Raw genomic sequence first — 20,354 nt, 5'->3', positions numbered from 1 at the left:
CACCCCCAGGGTAAGAATTACTGCCCAACCATACAGCCATATGCTGCTATTCATAGTATTACACCATAAGGAGGATTCCCTACTCCATGCACTGGCCACCTTTCTCCACTACCAGATGACCTGCACCCCCCTGGTGATGCCACTGCAAATGTACTTATTACTATAACTGGTATTATACTATTGAACACAAACTAGAAAGCGTCATTTATGATGCAGTTTTTTTTTTTTTTTATTTAAAATGTTTCAACTGACTCATTTCCTGAAGAGAGGTTGGGCGCTGACGTCCTGCGATGTCAGCCACCCATCCATGGCAGGCATCATGAATGGCCAGTGTTTTCATGGGGACACCCACAAAACACTGTGCGCCCCCACAGTCCAGCCCCCGCACACCCCCTTCCGAAGGCATCGGCGACTTTGATAGTCGCCAAAGGCATTCACACAGCGGCCCTGCACATGGTCAAATACGCAGAGCAGTGCAAACAGTCCCTGGAGCAAATACTCCGGGGACCGGCTGAACCGGAATCAGGCTTTTTTAGAATGTCTTCTTGCTAATGGTAAAATTAGTATGGTTTAAGTATAGAAACCGCTGATAAGTAAGCAGCTACTATATGATACCACTAGCTCTTGAGAATCTGGCAAGTAAATGAAGTCTTAGACCTTACTTACAGTTACCTGGGCTCACACTGAAACCAATCCCGGATGGATAAGAATTGAGGGGGCGTGGCCACTGGATGGGGTATGTTGTGGCCACACCCCTAAAGAAAATAAATAAATAATTTGTGCGGCATGCGGGCCGGTATCCTCATCTCACACACAGAGGGAGAGAGATGACAGGCTGCTGCAGCGGGCTCTCTCTCCAGCTCAGCACACGGCATGTGCTGAGCTGGGGAGAGAGGCTGTCATCGCCCGACTCCCTGCAACAAGGGAGGGAGGAGCGAGACCCAGGCCATCCCAGCATACCCGCGCCCGGGTAAAAAGTACCCTTTCTCTCCCCCCCCCCCCCCCCCCCCCCCACTGGCTATAGGCAACATCACTAATTTTCATTTTTAGAAGCCTTAGTAAATTTACCCTGTATATCTATTATACCAAATCAAATAGAACTACATACTGAAGCACATAACTGACCTCTATACCCATTGAAAACAATCAGTAAAATCTTGCTAAACCTATTTACATATCAAATTCTCCTGGTTCAAAAAAAAAAGAAAAAAAAAGTGGTGTGGTTTAACTTACACATAACCTTATTAACAAAAGGAATGCCTTAGTGTTTAATATATAGGAATTTGCAGAAAACCTGCCAGCTCTCGCTTGATGTGCCATTTCAAAAAGCAATTAAAGCAAATTTGACGGAACGCTACAAATTATGTAGAAAGTATGCTAACTTTTACTAAATGTTACAATCAATGATGTAACTTATAGAAGTAAGGTTGCTCTGTCATATATTGATAGTTACCTCACTTTCACATACACATTAACTTGATTTTAAATGCAATTAATACATATAGTCAAGGAAGAATAATGGACTACATTCTGCACTTAACCTGGTGGACATTTTCAAATGGCACAAGTGACCAGTGCAAACCTATTTTGCATTGTAAACGACTAAATAAATCTTAATGGATTAAGAATGATCAGCTATCAACACACAAGGGAAATTAAGTGCTGAAATGCCTACATTGATTATTTTAAATTATTAGCCTTACTCTGTTCTTGAATTTGTATGCTTTTAGTGAGCTTTAACACATTTACAAGACTTATTGACTATAATTACAAGAGAATTCAAGTAATGGACACATCAATTATAAGCAACATGTCTTGACCAGACATTGGCATAAAGAATTCTAAAGAGAACTCCATTAGCATCTCCGCTCTCATTTTATTCACTTTTATCTGGCTTATGAGGGCTTATATAGGTCCTCAAACCAGGTCCCAAATATTAACATTTGAAATCACTGTATGATATCTACAAGTAATGGAAATTATAACTTATACATATCTATATGTTTTTGATGAGCAAAGGAAATATTTTATTTTATAGTAGATCTGCTGTTTTTCTAAATATCTGAAATAATGTGGTAATACTGTACATCTAGCCTCTGCACAACACACGGTATCATCATATTTACACTTAATTCATACAACCGGCATCAGCCATATTCCGTCAAAAAACTAATACGTGAATAGGGCAAATTTACTAATCTTCCCTATTCACCCAATTTGTATTTTCCGATGTTGTAGCCATTTGTATCCATTCGCATTCGTATTTGGTGACCCCAACTTGTTTGCCGGTACTTGTGTATTTTGGCGGCGCCCATCGCATACCATAAGGCATACGATGGTATGCGATGCGACGCGATATCGCGCGATATTGTACAATGCCATACAATTTTAAAATTGTATGACATTGTATATGGCATACAATGCGATGCGATGCGATTAAACATTGTATAAGCACCCTAATGGGTGCTTACAATGTTAAATGCACCCCCCCCCCCCACTATAAACGTGAACCCGAAGCGTGGCGAGCGCAGCGAGCCCGCGAGGGGCGGCGGTACGCGTCCTCCGACCTTTTCATACCCCCACTATCCACGTCGGCGTGAAGTTGAGAATAGAAAGTGTGGGGAGCCACCGAGCCCGAAGCGTGGCGAGCGCAGCGAGCCCCGCGAGGGGAAGCAGATACCTGTGAAGGCCGCGAGGGGACTCCGATACCTGTGAAGGTATCCGCGTCCCCTCACGGGGCTCGCTGCGCTCGCCACGCTTCGGGCTCGGTGGCTCCCCACACTTTTTATTCTCAACTCCACGCCGACGTGGATAGTGGGGTATGAAAAGGTCAGAGGACGCGTACCGCCGGCCCTCGCGGGCTCGCTGCGCTCGCCACGCTTCGGGTTCACGTTTATAGTGGGGGGGTGGTGTGGGGGTGCATTTAACATTGTAAGCACCCATTACGGTGCTTAAAAGCACCCTTTAGGGTGCTTATACAATCTTTCATCATATAGGGGGCAAAAATCGCGTCGCATCGCATGCCATCGGGTGCATGGCATGCAATGCGATGCGATGCGATTAAAACATTGCGCGATGGAAATAGGGGGCGCCGCTATAATACACAAGTACCTGTTTGCCCCCTGTATTCCTACAAACCAGGATCGGCTCTATTATTTATTATTAATTTATTCTTTATTTTTTTCACAGAGAAGAGTATTTTTGGGTCAAATAACGGCAGTATTTTAAATACGGCCTGGTAGTAAATTTGGAATCACCATTCCAATGAATGGTGAATTCCATTCATAGTCTTCAATGGCGTATGCATTTGTATTCCCGAATTCGCCTACAAAACAAACAAAAAAAAAAAGAATACGAATCGCCGTACGAAATACGAATTTACAAAGGCCGTATACGGCTACAAATACGGCCATTCGTGTTTTTCCACATAGTGTTCATTCTAGCACCCAACACCTGCCAAAAACAATGCAGTCCCTCTCTTCTGCCTGGGGTGTTGCTCTCTGTTGTGGTGCTTTTAGGAGACTTTGGTCTGTATCACAGTGTATAGATACAGACCATAGGGTGCTCATAGCACCAAAGTAGACCACGACATCCAAGACAGGAAAGAGGAACTGCAAAGGTTTTGAAAGTTGCAGGGTGCTAGAATGAACACACACATGTACGTACGTACATGTTGTTATACACATTTTTTTATTATAATCATATATGGACAGACATTTTTAGATGTAAATATAAAATGTAGAAATCCCAATAAAATAACTAAATTTGTTCTAAAAAGGTGCAGATGTAAGATAAAATAAGAGGGAATATACACTGAGTGGCCAAATTATTATGACTACCTCCTCAATACAATGTTGGACCACCTTTTGCCCTTAATACTGCATGGATTCTTCTTGCCATGGACTCTATGAGATGTTGTTAGGTGGTATGAGGAATTTGAGACCATATCCGATGAACTGCACTTTCCAATTCCTTAAGATTTGATGGTACTGGATCCAGTTGCCCGATGGCCCGTTCGAGCTCATCCCACAGATTCTCAATTGGATTGAGATCTCGTGATTGTGCATGCCAACTAAGCAAGGTAAAGTCTCAGTCATGCTCTTCGAACCATCTGCGGACAATGCCAGCTTTATGACAGGGAGCATTGTCCAGCTGGAAGTATCCAACCCTGGCAGGGTACACCATTAACATAACAGGATGTACTTCATTTGCGATAACACTCAAATACCCTTGGCCATTCAGACGTTGTTCCACAGGAATCAAAGGACCCATACAATGCCAAGAAAACATCCCCCAAACCATAATATTGCCTCCACCAGCTTGAAGTGTTGTGGCAATGCAGTTGGGGTACATGCTTTCGAGCTGTTTTCTCCATAGTCACACCCTGCCATCTGCATGGTGTAATTGAAAATGCGAATAATCTGACCACATGACCCTTTTCCAGTCATCTACTGGCCAATCCTTGTGCTCCTTTGCGAACTGGAGACGTCTGCTCTTGTTCAAGGCAGACAGTAGAGGCTTTTCGAACAGGTTGTCGGCTTCTATAGCCTATATGGTGTAATGTACGGTGAACAGTTCGTTCAGAGACCTTCGCAGTTGCTCCTTGATTAAGATGCCCCGCAATTTGATGTACTGGTGCTCTTCTGTTGGACTGGACAACTCTGACAAGTCTCCTTTCAGATCAAGCATTCAGTAGCCTGTGATGACCACAAGCCTGATGTTGACACAGTTTTCTGCTTGGTAGTCCACTCTCTGTAATCATTAATAACTGCTGCTCTTGAATACTTCACAAGTGCAGCCATTTTGCTGATATGGTTCTGACGGTTCGAGCGCCTACAATCATCCCATGTTCAAACTCAGTTAAATCATGATTTTTTTTACCATTTCTTCGCAAGCAACACAGTGCAATTGATGCTTCACTTGCCCTGCATTCCCTTTTTATAGTTATCTCACCCTCTACCGGCAACAACATGAAGTTATGGCCGATCTGCGTATAAGTGTCAAGTGGTCATAATAATTTAGCCACTCAGTGATATATATAAAAGACCAGGAGGTAGCTAAACTTAGTAGGTGAAGGTCAAAGGCTGCACAAACGTGTTTCAATTCATATCTCTATTGAAAAAATGCATTGGCTGCCTCTGACCTTCTCCTACTAATTTTAGCTACCACCTGATCTTATTATTATGGAGCCCCTTTCAGCCAGCTCTGGGAATCGACAGATTCCCTTAATTGGCGTTCGCTGGCTGAGAGGCGCTCCATCTGATGGGATGCGTGAGCATCTCACACGCACGTGCATCCCCGACAACACGGCAGTGGGGAGCGATTACCCTGCCCATCTCTGCTTCATGGAGATGGGCAGGGATTGAGGGAAGCATCGGGAGAGCTGCAGAGGTCGGCTGAGTGCTCTGTCTGAATGGGGTACGCAAGCGTCTCGTTTGCACGCGCCCCCTTCCGGCGGATGGTGGTGGCTGGTGATTCTATCACCAGGAGCAGCTCCGACGGGAGCTGCGCCATCTATAGTTCACGCTGACTGGCTGAGTCGATCTACTTTTTTACCATCCTGATGCTCCTCACTGCAAGGGCTGTCTCACCTGGAAGGCCTGGATAACTGGCAGCAGGGAAGCAGGGGGATCAGAGCTGCTGTGGTCCTCAATACAGCCGGTTATTTATGCACAGTGCATAATCTGAGCTTGAGCTGCGGGAGAAAGCGAAAGGAGGCTTCCGTGCAGCATGCGTATGTAACACACTGAACATCTCCTCTGTACTGCAGAGCATTACATCTATTGTGTGGGATTGATTTGTACTTCTAGGTAACACACTGAACATCTCCTCTGTACTGCAGAGCATTACATCTATTGTGTGGGATTGATTTGTACTTCTAGGTAACACACTGAACATCTCCTCTGTACTGCAGAGCATTACATCTATTGTGTGGGATTGATTTGTACTTCTAGGTAACACACTGAACATCTCCTCTGTACTGCAGAGCATTACATCTATTGTGTGGGATTGATTTGTACTTCTAGGTAACACACTGAACATCTCCTCTGTACTGCAGAGCATTACATCTATTGTGTGGGATTGATTTGTACTTCTAGGTAACACACTGAACATCTCCTCTGTACTGCAGAGCATTACATCTATTGTGTGGGATTGATTTGTACTTCTAGGTAACACACTGAACATCTCCTCTGTGTACTTTACAACAGTACCTAGCATGTGTGTAGGGAGGAATTTCTTTTTATTCTAGGTGATATATAGAATCCTGGAATGCTAGTTTTGTTTTTCTAAGCCACTTTTATTGCTATGTGTTGTAGGGGGTGGGGACTAAACGAGTGGATTCCAATTATTGGGAATTGGGAACTCATGCATTGTTAGAGTACTTAAGTAGTCATTGCATACGGCTGTGGCCGGATAGGCTGTGGGCCGATTTTATCTGTGGGCCTAGATTGAAGTGGGCCGTTATTAAAGTGGGAAAACTGATTCATAACTACAGCGTTATACCAGAGTTAAACCAAAGTGAAACTGAAGGACAAAACAACAACGGAGAAACCAAAGTCTACTTTGAGTGAGTTAAATTCATTCACACTACTCCTGGCTGCTTAATCTGGCAATTCAACTATAACATCAGCATTTTACATTTGCAAACAACTTTAACTATCACTGTTAAAGCTTGTACTTGCACTGTCTGTTTGGAAAATGACCAGCTGTACCTCTAATGACCTCACCTCTCCTGCTCTTCCATTGATAGTAGGTGTCCTCTTTCTCTATACATCCTCTCTGGGTGAGCTTATGTGCTCACTCAACTTCCACTATCACATCTATGCTGATAACAGTGAAATCTACCTCTCCTCTCATGATCTCTCTCCCTCTATCCTCACTCATATCTCTAACTGTCTCTCTGCTGTCTACTCTTGGATGACCCAGCGCTTTTTTAGACTTAAAATATCAAAGACTAAGCTGTCATCTTCCCACCCTCCTGCATAAAACCTGACCATCGCTTATCCTTACCTACTGTTTAAGCTCACTTCTTTACCTTCTGTGTCACCCCTGTCTGTCTATCCCTCCCCTTTAGAATGTAAGCTCTCACGAGCAGGGCCCTCTCTCCTCATGTGTCTTTCTTAGAATATATAAACCTCTGCCACCCTGATGATTGCTTCAGTGTCCTGTCCCCTGATGCAACTATCCGTATTAACCATGTACTAAACTGTCTTGTACTGTAATTTGTTATGTGTTTTTGATTATAACTATGCTCTGTAAAGCGCTGCGGAATCTGTGTGCGCTATATAAGAAACTGTTAATAAATAAATAATAAATAAATAAATAATCCCCCATTACAATTATGTATCCAGCTATTCTTAGCAAACTCAGTCCCCACCCAGTTCGTCATTACACAATTACCCCACTGTGATCATGTACCTATTAACACCAAACACCTTATTGGCACTCCGCACAGAGCCCCACTACATAGGCCACCTCATCGATGTCGGTATTCCAGCACCAGCCTTCTAGTTAAGATTCCAGTGTTGTTTTTCTGACTGCCAGCATCCTATCTGCCCCGCAGCCTAACCCTAACCTCTCCCTTCTAATCGCCTAAACCAGGCATGTCCAATGTTGGCCCTCCAGATGTTGTGAAACTACACATCCCAGCATGCTTTGCCACAGTTTTGCTATTAGAGAATGCTAAAACTATTGCAAAGCATGCTGGGATGTGTAGTTTCACAACATCTGGAGGGCCAACGTTGGACATGCCTGGCCTAAACCAACCCCACTCCTCCCAGACTGGGCCAGATGTACTAAGCTTGAAAACTGATAAAAATGGAGAATGCTAAACTACAGCCAATCCGCTCATAACTGCCATGTTACAGGCTGAGTTTGAAAAATAACAGGTAGCTGATTGGTTGGTGGTTTATCACTCTCCATTTTATCACTTTTCAAGTTTAGTACATCTCGCCCCCTAACCCTAAATCTAGTGCCTAAACCTAATCCGCCCCTGCATACTTGCCAGTATCCTGATCGATGTTGAGATTCCAGCTCAGTTCTTCTGGCCACAAGTTAGGATGGTATTCTGACTGTCAGCATCCCACCCACCGGGATGTTAACTGCTTCCCATATTATATCTAAAGATGCAGAAGTAGGGAAACATTTTCCACCTAGTTATGTGACATCACAAGTTCGAAAGAAGTTGACTAATCTACTGAAAAAGTAGGCTGGCCAGCTGGTGTGAGGAAAAGTTGGTTACGTTGTAGGGCAACATTTTATTTGGACAGACAAGTTGGACAGTTGGATGTTTGGAGGGCAGTGGGTCTGACATAGGGCCCATATTACATTGAATCCAAGAAGATATCCTTATTCTAATTACATGTTGCAGTACCACTTTGCTATACAATTATTTATTTAGTTTAGAAATAAAATAGAACAGACCCATACACTGTGCAAATGTAAATCTCTACCTAGGTTGCTGTGCAAGATGCACTCTTTAGGCATACTGTACATCCAGCTTACTCTACTTTATTGTCAAAATGGATGTCAATGTAGTATTAAGTTATTTACTTTTGTGAAAATATGTAAAATAACTTAAAATATAATTTAAATTAGCAGTCATTATTTTATGCAAAAATTAAGAAAACGTACATGGATGTGTCCTCCTACATCCTTGCTGCATTAACAATAAACAGCCTTTCTTGTCACGCCATGCGGTTTCATAAAACTTTCCCAATAAAATGACCCTTATTCACATTTCTGTGTATAGGACGAACAAGCAGCTTTTGCTGATTAAAAGTATGTGTACATATATGCATAGTGATGTGAATAAAACATTTAATAAAAAAAAAAAAAAAAGGATGCCTGCCGTTCCCTGGATGCAGAGTTGCCAGGGAAGAGTCAGCTCACTCCTGCCAGGCATCTCGTGGAGCATGGCGTATTACGGCAAGATCTATGCACTCCTGATGCTAGGTGTATTATTTTCTTATTATTGTCCATACACAATATAAATAGTAGCATATTAGATGTACTGTACCTGTGTGAGTGCGAATATGAGCCAGGAATGCCATGGAATTGCTGCTTTTACATATCTTCCCACAAAACTTGCAGATGTTTCCCTGATTTTCTTCTCTCTCCCGGTTTATTTGCTCTGTGTCCTCCTCAATATATTTGTTCACTTCTCTAAGCAGTTCTTCATGCTGTTCCTTGATGTGAATAAATAAGCTTTGTTCAGAGTCAAAAGGCTCTGTGCATTTCACACATTTAAATGTTCCCCCTCCTTCAGGTAGTTCTTCAAAGCTGGCCAGTTCGTTCTTTTTGTGACCAATGCTAGCCAAGTGCTGATGGAGGTTACTTTCAGTAAAAAAAGATTTACCACATAGTAAGCAATGGAAGTGTTTTTCTTTCACTGGATGTTTCATGGAAATGTGAACATTTAACCCACTGAGCCCATCTGCCAGAAAACCACAGTCATCACAACGTATGCGGTTTGAATCACATTTATTGCCATTGGTTTTCTTCTTTTTTAGAAGCTGTGGTTCAAGTATTTTAGGTTCAGGGTCAACAATCTTACTTGCTCTGGTTGTATGGTTAGCTGAGGGTTCGTCGCACACAATTTTGAGTTTAACAATTGAAGAGTCAAAAAAATGTTCATTGGTTATACCAGTACTTGCGTTAACTGCACTACAGAAATCTCCAGCTCCTCCTTCAGTCACCAATGGTTGAGCGCCACCTGCTTCATGATTTCCATCAGACTTCTCTTTTTGTTCAGCCTCTGCACTTCCTTTAACAGTGCATGCCTGTGCCAGAAGGTCCACTGCAACATTAGCTTCCCTTCCCTCATTTACCAGTAAAGCAGGGTTTTTGTCTGAGGTCTGCTTTAGAACTTCACTACTTTCCACGAGCTCAGATTCAACTGACATTTTGGAAACAGCCACAATTGTATTGCTATTTTCCGTCAAAGAGTGGCAATTGCTCATATCTGACTGAGGGTTCTGATCACATTCTACTAACCCTTCCCTTAATTTTTCGTGAACTGATGCTTTAGAAACACTCTCTGGCAAACTCTGTATATCACAATCCACTGTGTCCACAAGCAAAGTACTGGATTGAGGAGACTGATGGTTGATTTTATGTTTCTCACTTGATGCATGTGTGATCATTTCAATGTGTGTTAAAGCATAGTAATCACATGCCTTACAGTAGTATTCAAATTCCTTTCCATGTGTATGTCTCATATGCATTGCTAGAGATGCAGAGTCACCAACAAAATCACAATAAACACATTTATTATTACCGACATTAACGCATCCCATCTGGCCAAGATTGTCTTTTACAACTTTGTGGATAGACTCACACAAAGAGGTTTCTATTTGTGGAGTAGCTGAATTACCAGTATTTAAAGCTTGTTCCTTCAGAGAGTGGGGGGAAAGGTTTGATATACCAACATAAACATGTTCATTAGTAATAGTAGCTACATTTCCTTTTTTCTTAATAGCAGCTTCAAACTTTGTGCCATCGGTGGTAACCACAATGTCTGTTTTCTGTTGGCTGATCTTCTGCTCTGCTACACGGTTTTTATGCTTCTTGGTTATACAATGGCGTTCCATATCACCTTTTGTTACAGTGTCATAATTACACACCTTGCATTTATAGTTGTATTGATGTGTATGCCTTCTCCTAATATGCACTTTAAGGTTTGTTACACTAGATGCCATAAGTCCACAGTGAGTGCATGAGATAGAGAGATTACCCTTTGGTCGGCCCCTTTTCGGTGTATTTGTAAGAATGGGGTCTGTTTGACTTGGGACGTGCTTAGAACACAATGATTCTCCAGTGGAAGATGTACTCGTCTCAACGCTTGTATGTGCAGCTTGGAAGTCCTCACACTGGGGATTAGCTTTTGGTAACATGGCAGGCTCTGTAACTCCATCAAATGAAACCTTTTCTATACATTCCTCAAAAAGAAGCCCAATGTTGTTTTTCTTGGCATTTTCAATATGTTTGCTTCTTTTTATGTGTCTTTCCATGCCTTCCTTATGCATTGTGTAAATATTGCAAGCCTTGCATAAAAAGTGATAATCATGTGCATGGTACAGCTTGACGTGTCTTGTCAAGACGCTTGATGATCTTGTCTTATAGAAACACTTTCTGCACTGAAACTGAGGCTTTTTAACTTGAACTGGTACATTATCCTCTATGGTTACTTCGACTGTACTATCAGGAGCACTACTTATATCTTCTGGAGGATGAGCATCGGGAAAATTGATCTTTACTTGGAATTTGCACTCAGCAGAGCGAACTCGGCTTTGACTGTGCTCCCAGATGTGCTCCTCTGCCGTTTCATGGTGCAAACGGTCATCATTTGATTTGAAGTAAACATTGCAAACACTGCAATGATAGTACATCTTGTGTTTGGCACGCATGTGAATTTTGAAGGTTGATTCATGTGAAGCATCTAGCCCACACAGGTAGCAATTTAATAACACACTTCCTTTCTTATGTTCCTCACTTTGGCAGTGCTTTTCAAAGTCCCCTCTTGTCACACATGAATATCCACATCCTTGACAGTAAAACTGCATTAGCTTTGCATGTGCCCTCCAAAAATGAAGAAACATGTTCTCTTTGGTGTTAACAAAGCTTTTACAGTATACACAACCATACTGCTCCATAGGTTGCACAGAATGTACTATTCTAAACGCAGAAGAAGGTAACGCACAAGTACTTTGTATGTCTTTAATCACAATCTGAGGAGTAGTATTTGACGTTTGTAATGATTCCACTGTTGCTGTTGAACATATAGGTAATGTTTCTATAGGTGGTTTTAAATATTCTTTTAAGTGTCCAATCTGATCTTTAATTCTGCCTTTTTTATTAACACTCATCATCTGCAAGTGCTTTTTCAAATGCTTAAAACCATATTGGCGTCTAAATAAACATGTTCCCTGGTGTTTTCTCCTGTTGTGCTTTCTTTTGGCTATTATTTTGCTAATAGTTTCTGACATTTTTACATATTTTTCTATGGCAGACTTTTCCCTGACATATTTTAAGGTTTTGCTATTCTTCTTCAACCTTCTCTTAAGCTTCTTCTCAGAACTGCCCAATGTGGAACCAGAGTTCAGCACTTTGTCTTCACCTATGCATGGTGAGGTCACTGGTGCTGAGAAACTCCTCATATTATCCTTGCTTGATGACAATTCAGTGTAAACAGCATTAGCAGGGGAAGGATTAGATCGCTTTATTACACCTTTACCGATTTTCAGTTTCGTTTTTTTGTCACTACTTCTTTTTCTTGTTTCCTTTTCTTTCAGAGAACCTTTACTTTCAGGATGAGCTGCATCGCTAACGTGAGCAAGCAGAAGCTCTTCATTCAAACATTGGAACTCACATTTATCACAATATAAGACCCTGCTTTGTGTTTTGATCTCAGCTGGAGGACCCTTCATAGTGTTTACTGAAGTAACACCAAGTTTTTGGTCATCAACATTCTTACTTAACCCATCACCAGTGCAAAGGGAATCTCCTGCATTTTTTATAGTCTCCTCAGCACCATTCTCAACAGCGCAATCAATACGTTTTTCAGATGGGTGCATCGCTCTGTGATCGCTGTGTTCTTCTTGGATATTTGCAGATTGTGCTTCTGAACAGGGTGGTGAATTGACTTTACTGGGGATCAAATCCCTTTCATTTTTCTCTGTTGTTTCAGTTGGATTTGTATGTGAACAAGGCAAATTTTCATTACAATTACTGATTAGAATAGACACTTCTGTCTCATGCTTTATTCGTTTTGCCGGCAAGGAGTTTTCAAATTCCTCACTTGTATTAGAGGACTGTGAAAGTGATCTTTTAGTGCTTTCACAATTTGACTCTCTGAGACTTTGAGTCAAGTGATCCTCCTTACTAATGTTAGTCTTCCTATCCTCCTCCTCCTCCTCCACAGTAACGGTTTCCTCTGCTACAGAAAGGCCTTCTTGACACTTTTCCTGCTCCATTTTTAAAGACTTATAAAATGTCCACGGATGATTAAGAACCTGACAAAATAAAGAAAACAGAGATTAAAGTACATATAAAAGTAAAGTAGCAGATAACAAAACAAAATAAATCATGTTTCAAAAACAATTTAAAAAAATGAATAAACCAAACATATTTATTTATTTGTTATCAGTTATTTATATAGCGCACAACTATTCTGCAGCGCTTTACAGAGAATATTTGGACCTTCATATGAGTCCCTGCCCCAGTGGAGCTTAGGGCCATGGTGCGAATCCAAATCTTCTTTTTACATACATGTAAAATATTTTAAATTTGACGGGTTTTTCAAAATAACATATTTAAGGTTGAAATGAATTATGTGCAAAGTTTGATTAATATCAAACATCTAATAAAAGAAAAAATAAATTTGAGTACTCTTCATTTTCTATCTAGTTTGTAGTAGAATACATGAACAAATGCTACAAAAATATGAAAAGTTACAAAAAAATGCTCAAAAGGAAATAACCATTTTCTTAGGAACTAAAGAACATACAATTAAAAAAGGTATCACAAATTTGCTAATCTGTTGGAAAAGGAATGCACTGCTATCCAATCACATCAAGATCTGCAAATGAATTCATCTTTAAAATATGAATTAGACTGCTCCATTGTGACATTCTCTGATCTACGCACATTAGTATGAAAATAATGTATTTTATTTAACATTATTATTAGCATCAAAAGTGGTATTTTAGGATTTAACCTCTCTTGAGTGACATATTAAATGTAAGTAAATATATACTTAATTTTTAAAAATACATAAATGAATTTAATATGCTGTAAGAAGAAATATGTAATAAAGAACATTTTCATCTAGGATGTGCTATGAATGAGATCTTCAGTTTACTAGTTTTTGAAAGATACATTAGTGTTGTGAGGACATCTGGTGGCCAAATTAGAAAACTGAAGAATAACTTCAACAATAATAAAATTAGATAGATAGATAGATAGATAGATAGATAGATAGATAGATAGATAGATAGATAGATAGATAGATAGATAGAACACAGTTTGGATGGTCTGAGTGTTGGTACACAGATGATGATGATGATGATGATGATAATAATACGGGTTGGACAACATAATGTAGCATTAGAGACTATTTTTTCACATTTAGGAACCAGTCAAAATCTTTAAAAGGTACTGGATACAGGATCTACCATCATCAATAGAAATAACTCCCCTAATTAGTCAAATGGAGTAACTGACTTCCTACAATACAACAGTAGTGTTTTTTATGGGTGTAGGGCAGGCATGTCCAATCTACGGCCCTTAAGCTGTTGTGAAACTACAAGTCCCATCATGCCTTGACACAGCATTGCTATTAGGAAATGCTAAAACTATGGCACGGCATGCTGGGACGTGTAGTTTCACAACAGCTGGAGGGTCATAGTTTGGACATGCCTGGTGTAGGGGAAAGACCTAAGGAGGAATAGGTAAGACTCATGTAGAATGTAGGAAAAAAGAGGAAGGATGAGATACAGTAGGTGCACACTATTGATACCTTTATTGGATTCCACTAATGAGGGAAATAGGTGTTATAAAAAGTAACTTTTATTAGAATCCTTTAAGAATGTCCCTTCTTTAAGGGATGCATGTTATGTAAAAAACTGTATGTAGAATATAGATATTCTGTGCAAAAAGATTAGAAAAAAGTGTGTTTAAAATAGGGTACAACTTTACCACACCCTACTGATACTATCAAGAGTGCCCCTTTCTACAAGAGAGTCGTGCCTATTCCTCTTTAGGCCTCCTTTTCATTTAAAATTACTCTTAGGGAGCCCCATAACCACTAATATCTAATACCCAAGCAGAATGGTGGAGATATTATTTGTTGTGGTACTGTAGGTAAACTTCTAATAAAATTCAATTCATGTTGATTATACCTTTGAGGTGCTGAAACAACTGTTCTACATTTTTATGGGTGTGTCTTAACTAGAGATGTGCACCGGCCACTTTTTGGGTTTTGGGTTCTGATTACCTTGAGGTTTTGGGTTCTAATGGGTTTTGGCAAAAGTGTTTTGTGTTTGGATTTTTTGGGTTCTGATTTTTTTGTTAAAAAAGCATAAAAACTGCTAAAAACGCAGAATTTGTATTTTTTTTGCTCCTACGCTATATTAACCTCAATAACTTTCATTGTCACTCATTTCCAGTCTATTCTGAACACCTCACACTATTGTTTTTAGGGCAAAAGTTTGCACCGAGGTAGCTGGATAACTATGCTAAGCCACACAAGTGTGCGGCACAAACACGTGGCTCACGTAAGAGTGGCACTGCAGCGGCAGACAGGATGGCAGTTTGATAAAATAGGCCCAAAAAAGATCCCTATCTGGCTAGATCATGCACGGTTTACCATGTGCAGCCAAGGAGCGGTGGGCATTTTGTGCAGCACAGAGTTTGTCTGCAAGTGTGTAACTGTTTTGATCACTTTAACATTTAACAAGACCCCTATCTGGCTTGATTGTGTGATTATGATTAATTAATGTAATCTGATTGTTTAATTTTGTGATTATTATTATTAATTTATTACCAGTTATCTCTTAAATCATTGCCTAATGGGTGTAGGGGAGGGGGCTAATCAATTTTAAGGTGGCAGATGGAAGATGGAATGTAATGTGTAAACCATCACTAGCATTGGTTGCAGCAGTGGCAGTAAATGATGGACCCGGCTGTGCAGATAAGGAATGCTGACAGCGATGATGTCACAGGGAGAGCCAGCGAACTGTTGCTCCATGCAGCGCTGGAAAACTTCGCTGCCCGTGGTGATGCCATAGGGCATGCGTTACCATCACTAGCATTGGTTGCAGCAGTGGCAGTAACTGATGGACCCGGCTGTGCAGATAAGGATGCTGACAGAGATTATGTCACAGGGAGAGCCAGCGAACTGTTGCTCCATGCAGCGCTGGAAAACTTCGCTGCCCGTGGTGATGCCATAGGGCATGCGTAACCATCACTAGCATTGGTTGCAGCAGTGGCAGTAACTGATGGACCCGGCTGTGCAGATAAGGAATGCTGACAGCGATGATGTCACAGGGAGAGCCAGCGAACTGTTGCTCCATGCAGCGCTGGAAAATTTCGCTGCCCGTGGTGATGCCATAGGGCATGCGTAACCATCACTAGCATTGGTTGCAGCAGTGGCAGTAACTGATGGACCCGGCTGTGCAGATAAGGAATGCTGACAGCGATGATATCACAGGGAGAGCCAGCGAACTGTTGCTCCATGCAGCGCTGGAAAACTTTGCTGCCCGTTGTGATGCCATAGGGCATGCGTAGGAAGACGTAGCACCCAATAGGGGTCATGAAGGAAGTAAGCAAGGAGGAGGCTCTGTCCAGAGGGATCTGCCAAAACCCACACTTGGCATTCAGGGTGCTAAAGACCATTGCACCTGGCATGTCAACGATCACCTGCTCGATGGTGCAGAGTGTGTATCTGTTTTGGTCAGTTTAATATTTCATAAGACCCCTATCTGTCTTGATTGTGATTATGATTATTTATAATTAATTAATTTCATCTGATATTTAATTTGGTGATTAGTAATTATTCATTTATTATTTATTATTACCATTCGTCTCGTCAATCATTGCCTAATGGGTGGAGGGGAGGGGGCTAATCAATGACTAGGTGGCAGCTGGAAGAGTTCTATCTGGCTGCGACTTCTGTAACTCTATTGATCGCTAGGGTGGATTCAGGTGATCTGGCTCGCTAGGCGGGTGTTCCCTTTGCTCACTGCTTCACATGCGTCCCTCGTGAAGCTGCGCCCTCTGTCGAGGAGGATGTCCTTTGCCGGTAGAGAAGTACTGATCTTCTCTCAAGGTGTTACGACTCGCAGCTGCACTCCCCTGCTACAACCTCAAAACAAGCACCAAGAACCCTATCTGTCTTGATTGTGCACTGTTTACACAGTGCAGCCGAGGAGCAGTGGGCGATGGTGCAGCAATCAGTGGAATGCAAACAGTTATATGCATTTCAAAGACAAGTCCCTCATACGAATGACTCTCAGCAGTGGGCATCAGACCAGACAGGTAAAAAAAAGTTTAGCCGCCCAAAAAGAAGTGTAATTGCAGCCGACCACAAAACAGTTTAGCCGCCCAAAAAGAAGTGTAATTGTAGCCTTCCTGCCCCAGCCCTGACTACCCCAGGTCAGGGAGATCACATTCTCACCCATGAAGGTGCAGCAATCAAGTGGAATGCAAACAGTTGTATGCATTTAAAAGACAAGTCCCTCATACGAATGACTCTCAGCTGTGGGCACCAGACCAGACAGGTAAAAAACAGTTTAGCCGCCCAAAATGAAGTGTAATTGCAGGCTCCCCCAAAGAAGTTTCATTGCAGCCGCCCACAAAAAAAAGTTTAGCCGCCCAAAAAGAAGTGTAATTGCAGCCGCCCAAAAAGAAGTGTAATTGCAGCCGCCCACAAAAAAGTTTAGCTGCCCAAAAAGAAGTGTAATTGCAGCCGCCCAAAAAGAAGTGTAATTGCAGCCGCCCAAAAAGAAGTGTAATTGCAGCAGCCCACAAAACAGTTTAGCCGCCCAAACAGAAGTGTAATTGCAGCCGCCCAAAAAGAAGTGTAATTGCAGCCGCCCACAAAAAAGTTTAGCCGCCCAAAAAGAAGTGTAATTGCAGCCTTCCTGCCCCAGCCCTGACTCCCCCAGGTCAGGGAGATCACATTCTCACCCATGAAGGTGCAGCAATCAAGTGGAAGGCAAACAGTTGTATGCATTGAAAAGACAAGTCCCACATATGAATGACTCTCAGCAGTAGGAATAATGAATGGTGATGCAAGATGGAATTGTCCTTGGGCCCTCCCACCCACCCTTATGTTGCGAAAATAGGACATGCACACTTTAACAAACCAAACATTTCAGCGACAGGGCCTACAAAACTGTGGCTAAAATTATTGGTTTGTTTGGGCCCCGACACCAAAAAAACTATTCATAATATCTCCCTGTATAAACTGGCTCTACAGCAACAAGATGTCATCGTCACTCATCATCCTCCTCCTCCTCCTCCTCTGATTCCTTGCCCCCTTCAGTGTGTACTTCCTCATTCTCAGAGAGAGTATCAATTCGTCCCCGCTGGACTCCACAATCACAGGTCCCGTTATAATCTCTGGAGGCAATTCCTGGTCTTCATTGAATAAGTGATAATTCATTTTTATAAACATCATTTTCTCAACATTTTTCGGAAGCAACCTCCTTCGCCGCTCACTGACCAGGTTCCCCGCTGCACTGAATACTCTTTCGGAGTACACACTGGAGGGGGGAAAACTCAGGTAAAATAGAGCCAGTTTGTACAGGGGTTTCCAAACTGCCTAACTTCGGGCTCGGTGGCTCGTTGCGCTCGCCACACTTTATATTCTCAACTCCACGCCGACGTGGATAGTAGGGGTATGAAAAGGTCAGAGGACGCGTACCGCCGCCCCTCGCTACGCTTTGGGTTGGCGTCAATCGTGGGGTGCCGTTCACAATGGGGGCATTTGAGCCATCAAGGGGGTTAAAATTGGAGTCTGGGGACAATTTTACATTGAATCCAATGTAAAATTGGGGTCTGGGGACAATTTTACATTGAATCCAATGTAAAATAGGGTCCCAGGGACCCTATTCACATTTGAATCAATGTAAAAATCGGGTCCATCGCGTCGGTCGCATCACATGCGATGCGATCGACGCGATTTTTCCGACCCGATCAAAATCGGTGTGGCCGTTCTAGGAAATAAGTACCAAATTAATTCAATTAAAAAAAAGCTTTTCTCCTGAATTATTCTCATAGCTGCCCTTATGTGCAATTATGTACTCCAGAAATGTCACCTCATTTTGTCAATCTGCACCAGCATGTGTGCCCTGAAACTGTGGTTGTGTTGAGAAAGATCCAAAAAAATAGAGGTGGCACTGAATCATTGTAGATGCATCGTTTTGCGAATCTTCGCAAATCCACAATAGTTTTTGCCACTGTGAGTATGTCTTAAGGCCCCCATACATTAGGCCGACTTGTCCTAAGTACAAGTCAGACCCAAATCTCCTTCGAGCCGCCTGGCAGCTCCCTGGGAGGCTCACATACAATTTGGCACTTGATGTGCCATTTTTTACATGTGATAAATCGCATGCGATTTATCACATGTAAAAAAAATGGGAAGCTGAAGGGCAGTGAGGAGTAGTGAGGCAGGCAGCAGCAGTGCCAGTGAGGAGGAGTGGGGCAGGCGGCGGCCCTGGTGCAGCGGCGGTGATCAACTGTCTGGCTTCTGATTGGCTGAGATAGCGCACTCAGCCAATAGCGGAAAGGTAGGCTGCTGATTGGCTGAGAGTGGCTGAGAGTGCGCTATCTCAGCCAATCAGAAGCCGGACAGTCGTGACACATTATTTTAAAATTCTAATAGCCGCTGCTGCCCACCCGCTGCACTGATGATCACTGCCACTGCACCTAGGCCGCCGCCGGCCCCACAGCTCTGATCACCGCCACACTGCTCCAAGCTCACCGGCACCCCCTTACTGCACCCGCCGGGGGACCACTCACATTACATTTCAATAGTCGCCACTGCCGAAGGTCGGACGTCATCATACATGATGAGGTCCGACCTCCTGATCCGGTCCGATGCACACGGGGCCGCGCATCGGATCGGATCAAATGCAGTGGTACCCGCTCCGCCTCCGCTGTACACTAGAGACGCAGAGATCCTTCTTCCTCAGCGTCTCTACTCAGAACGATTTCTGCCCAATCAGGAGCCGAGAAAGTTGGCTCCTGATTGGCCAGAAATCATTCTGAGTAGAGACGCCGAGGAAGAAGGATCTCTGCGTCTCTAGTGTACAGCGGAGGCGGAGCGGGTACCACTGCAGCCGGGAGCAGCGCGACTTGACCAGAAGATGCCGGGGTGGTCGCCACAGGAGCAGGTGAGTAGGATTTCCTTCCCCAGGTACCCCTTTGGATTACTACGGATCCAGGACCCCAGACTCTTCAGCCCTGGACCCCCGGACCAGCCCCGGAACCAAGGCCCCGGAGCCAAGCCTGGACCCCCGGACCAGCCCCGGAACCAAGCCACCGGACCGGACCCTGGGACCTACCTATGGGATCAAGATAGGTAAGTATCAGTGTGTTTGTAATGTATGTATTAAACTTTTATTTTTCTAATGTGTCAGTGTGTATTTATTTATCTATTTTTTTACTGTGGAACTACAAGACCCAGCGGGCCCTTTAATGGCCCGCAGGCTGGGACTTGTGGTTCTCCAAGTCCCAGCTTGTGGGGGAGGCTTGCTGAGACTCATAGTCCCACAGTTTAAAACAATAGGTTTTTCATCTATTTTTTTACACAATGATCAGCCCCGTGGCCACCGCACAGGGCCACCGGG

The 20,354-nt window shown here is 42.8% G+C and overlaps 1 protein-coding gene across 1 annotated transcript in view; it reads right to left on the bottom strand.

Annotated features, from left to right (window-relative positions):
- The window catches only part of ZNF407 (zinc finger protein 407), a 514,700-nt gene that overhangs the window by 458,860 nt on the left and 35,486 nt on the right, over positions 1 to 20,354 (bottom strand). Inside the window, exon 2 of the mRNA XM_083187749.1 lies at positions 9,020 to 13,013. Within this exon, the coding sequence (XP_083043875.1) occupies positions 9,020 to 12,974 (3,955 nt within the window). The 5' untranslated portion in view covers positions 12,975 to 13,013. The remainder of the gene's footprint in view (positions 1 to 9,019; positions 13,014 to 20,354) is intronic.

Source organism: Crinia signifera, chromosome 5 (assembly GCF_055691185.1).
Source record: "Crinia signifera chromosome 5, ASM5569118v1, whole genome shotgun sequence".
NCBI classification, from domain to species: Eukaryota; Metazoa; Chordata; class Amphibia; order Anura; family Myobatrachidae; genus Crinia; species Crinia signifera.
The sequence above is the reverse complement of the archived record's forward strand: the minus strand, read 5'-3'. Positions and strand labels throughout refer to the sequence as shown.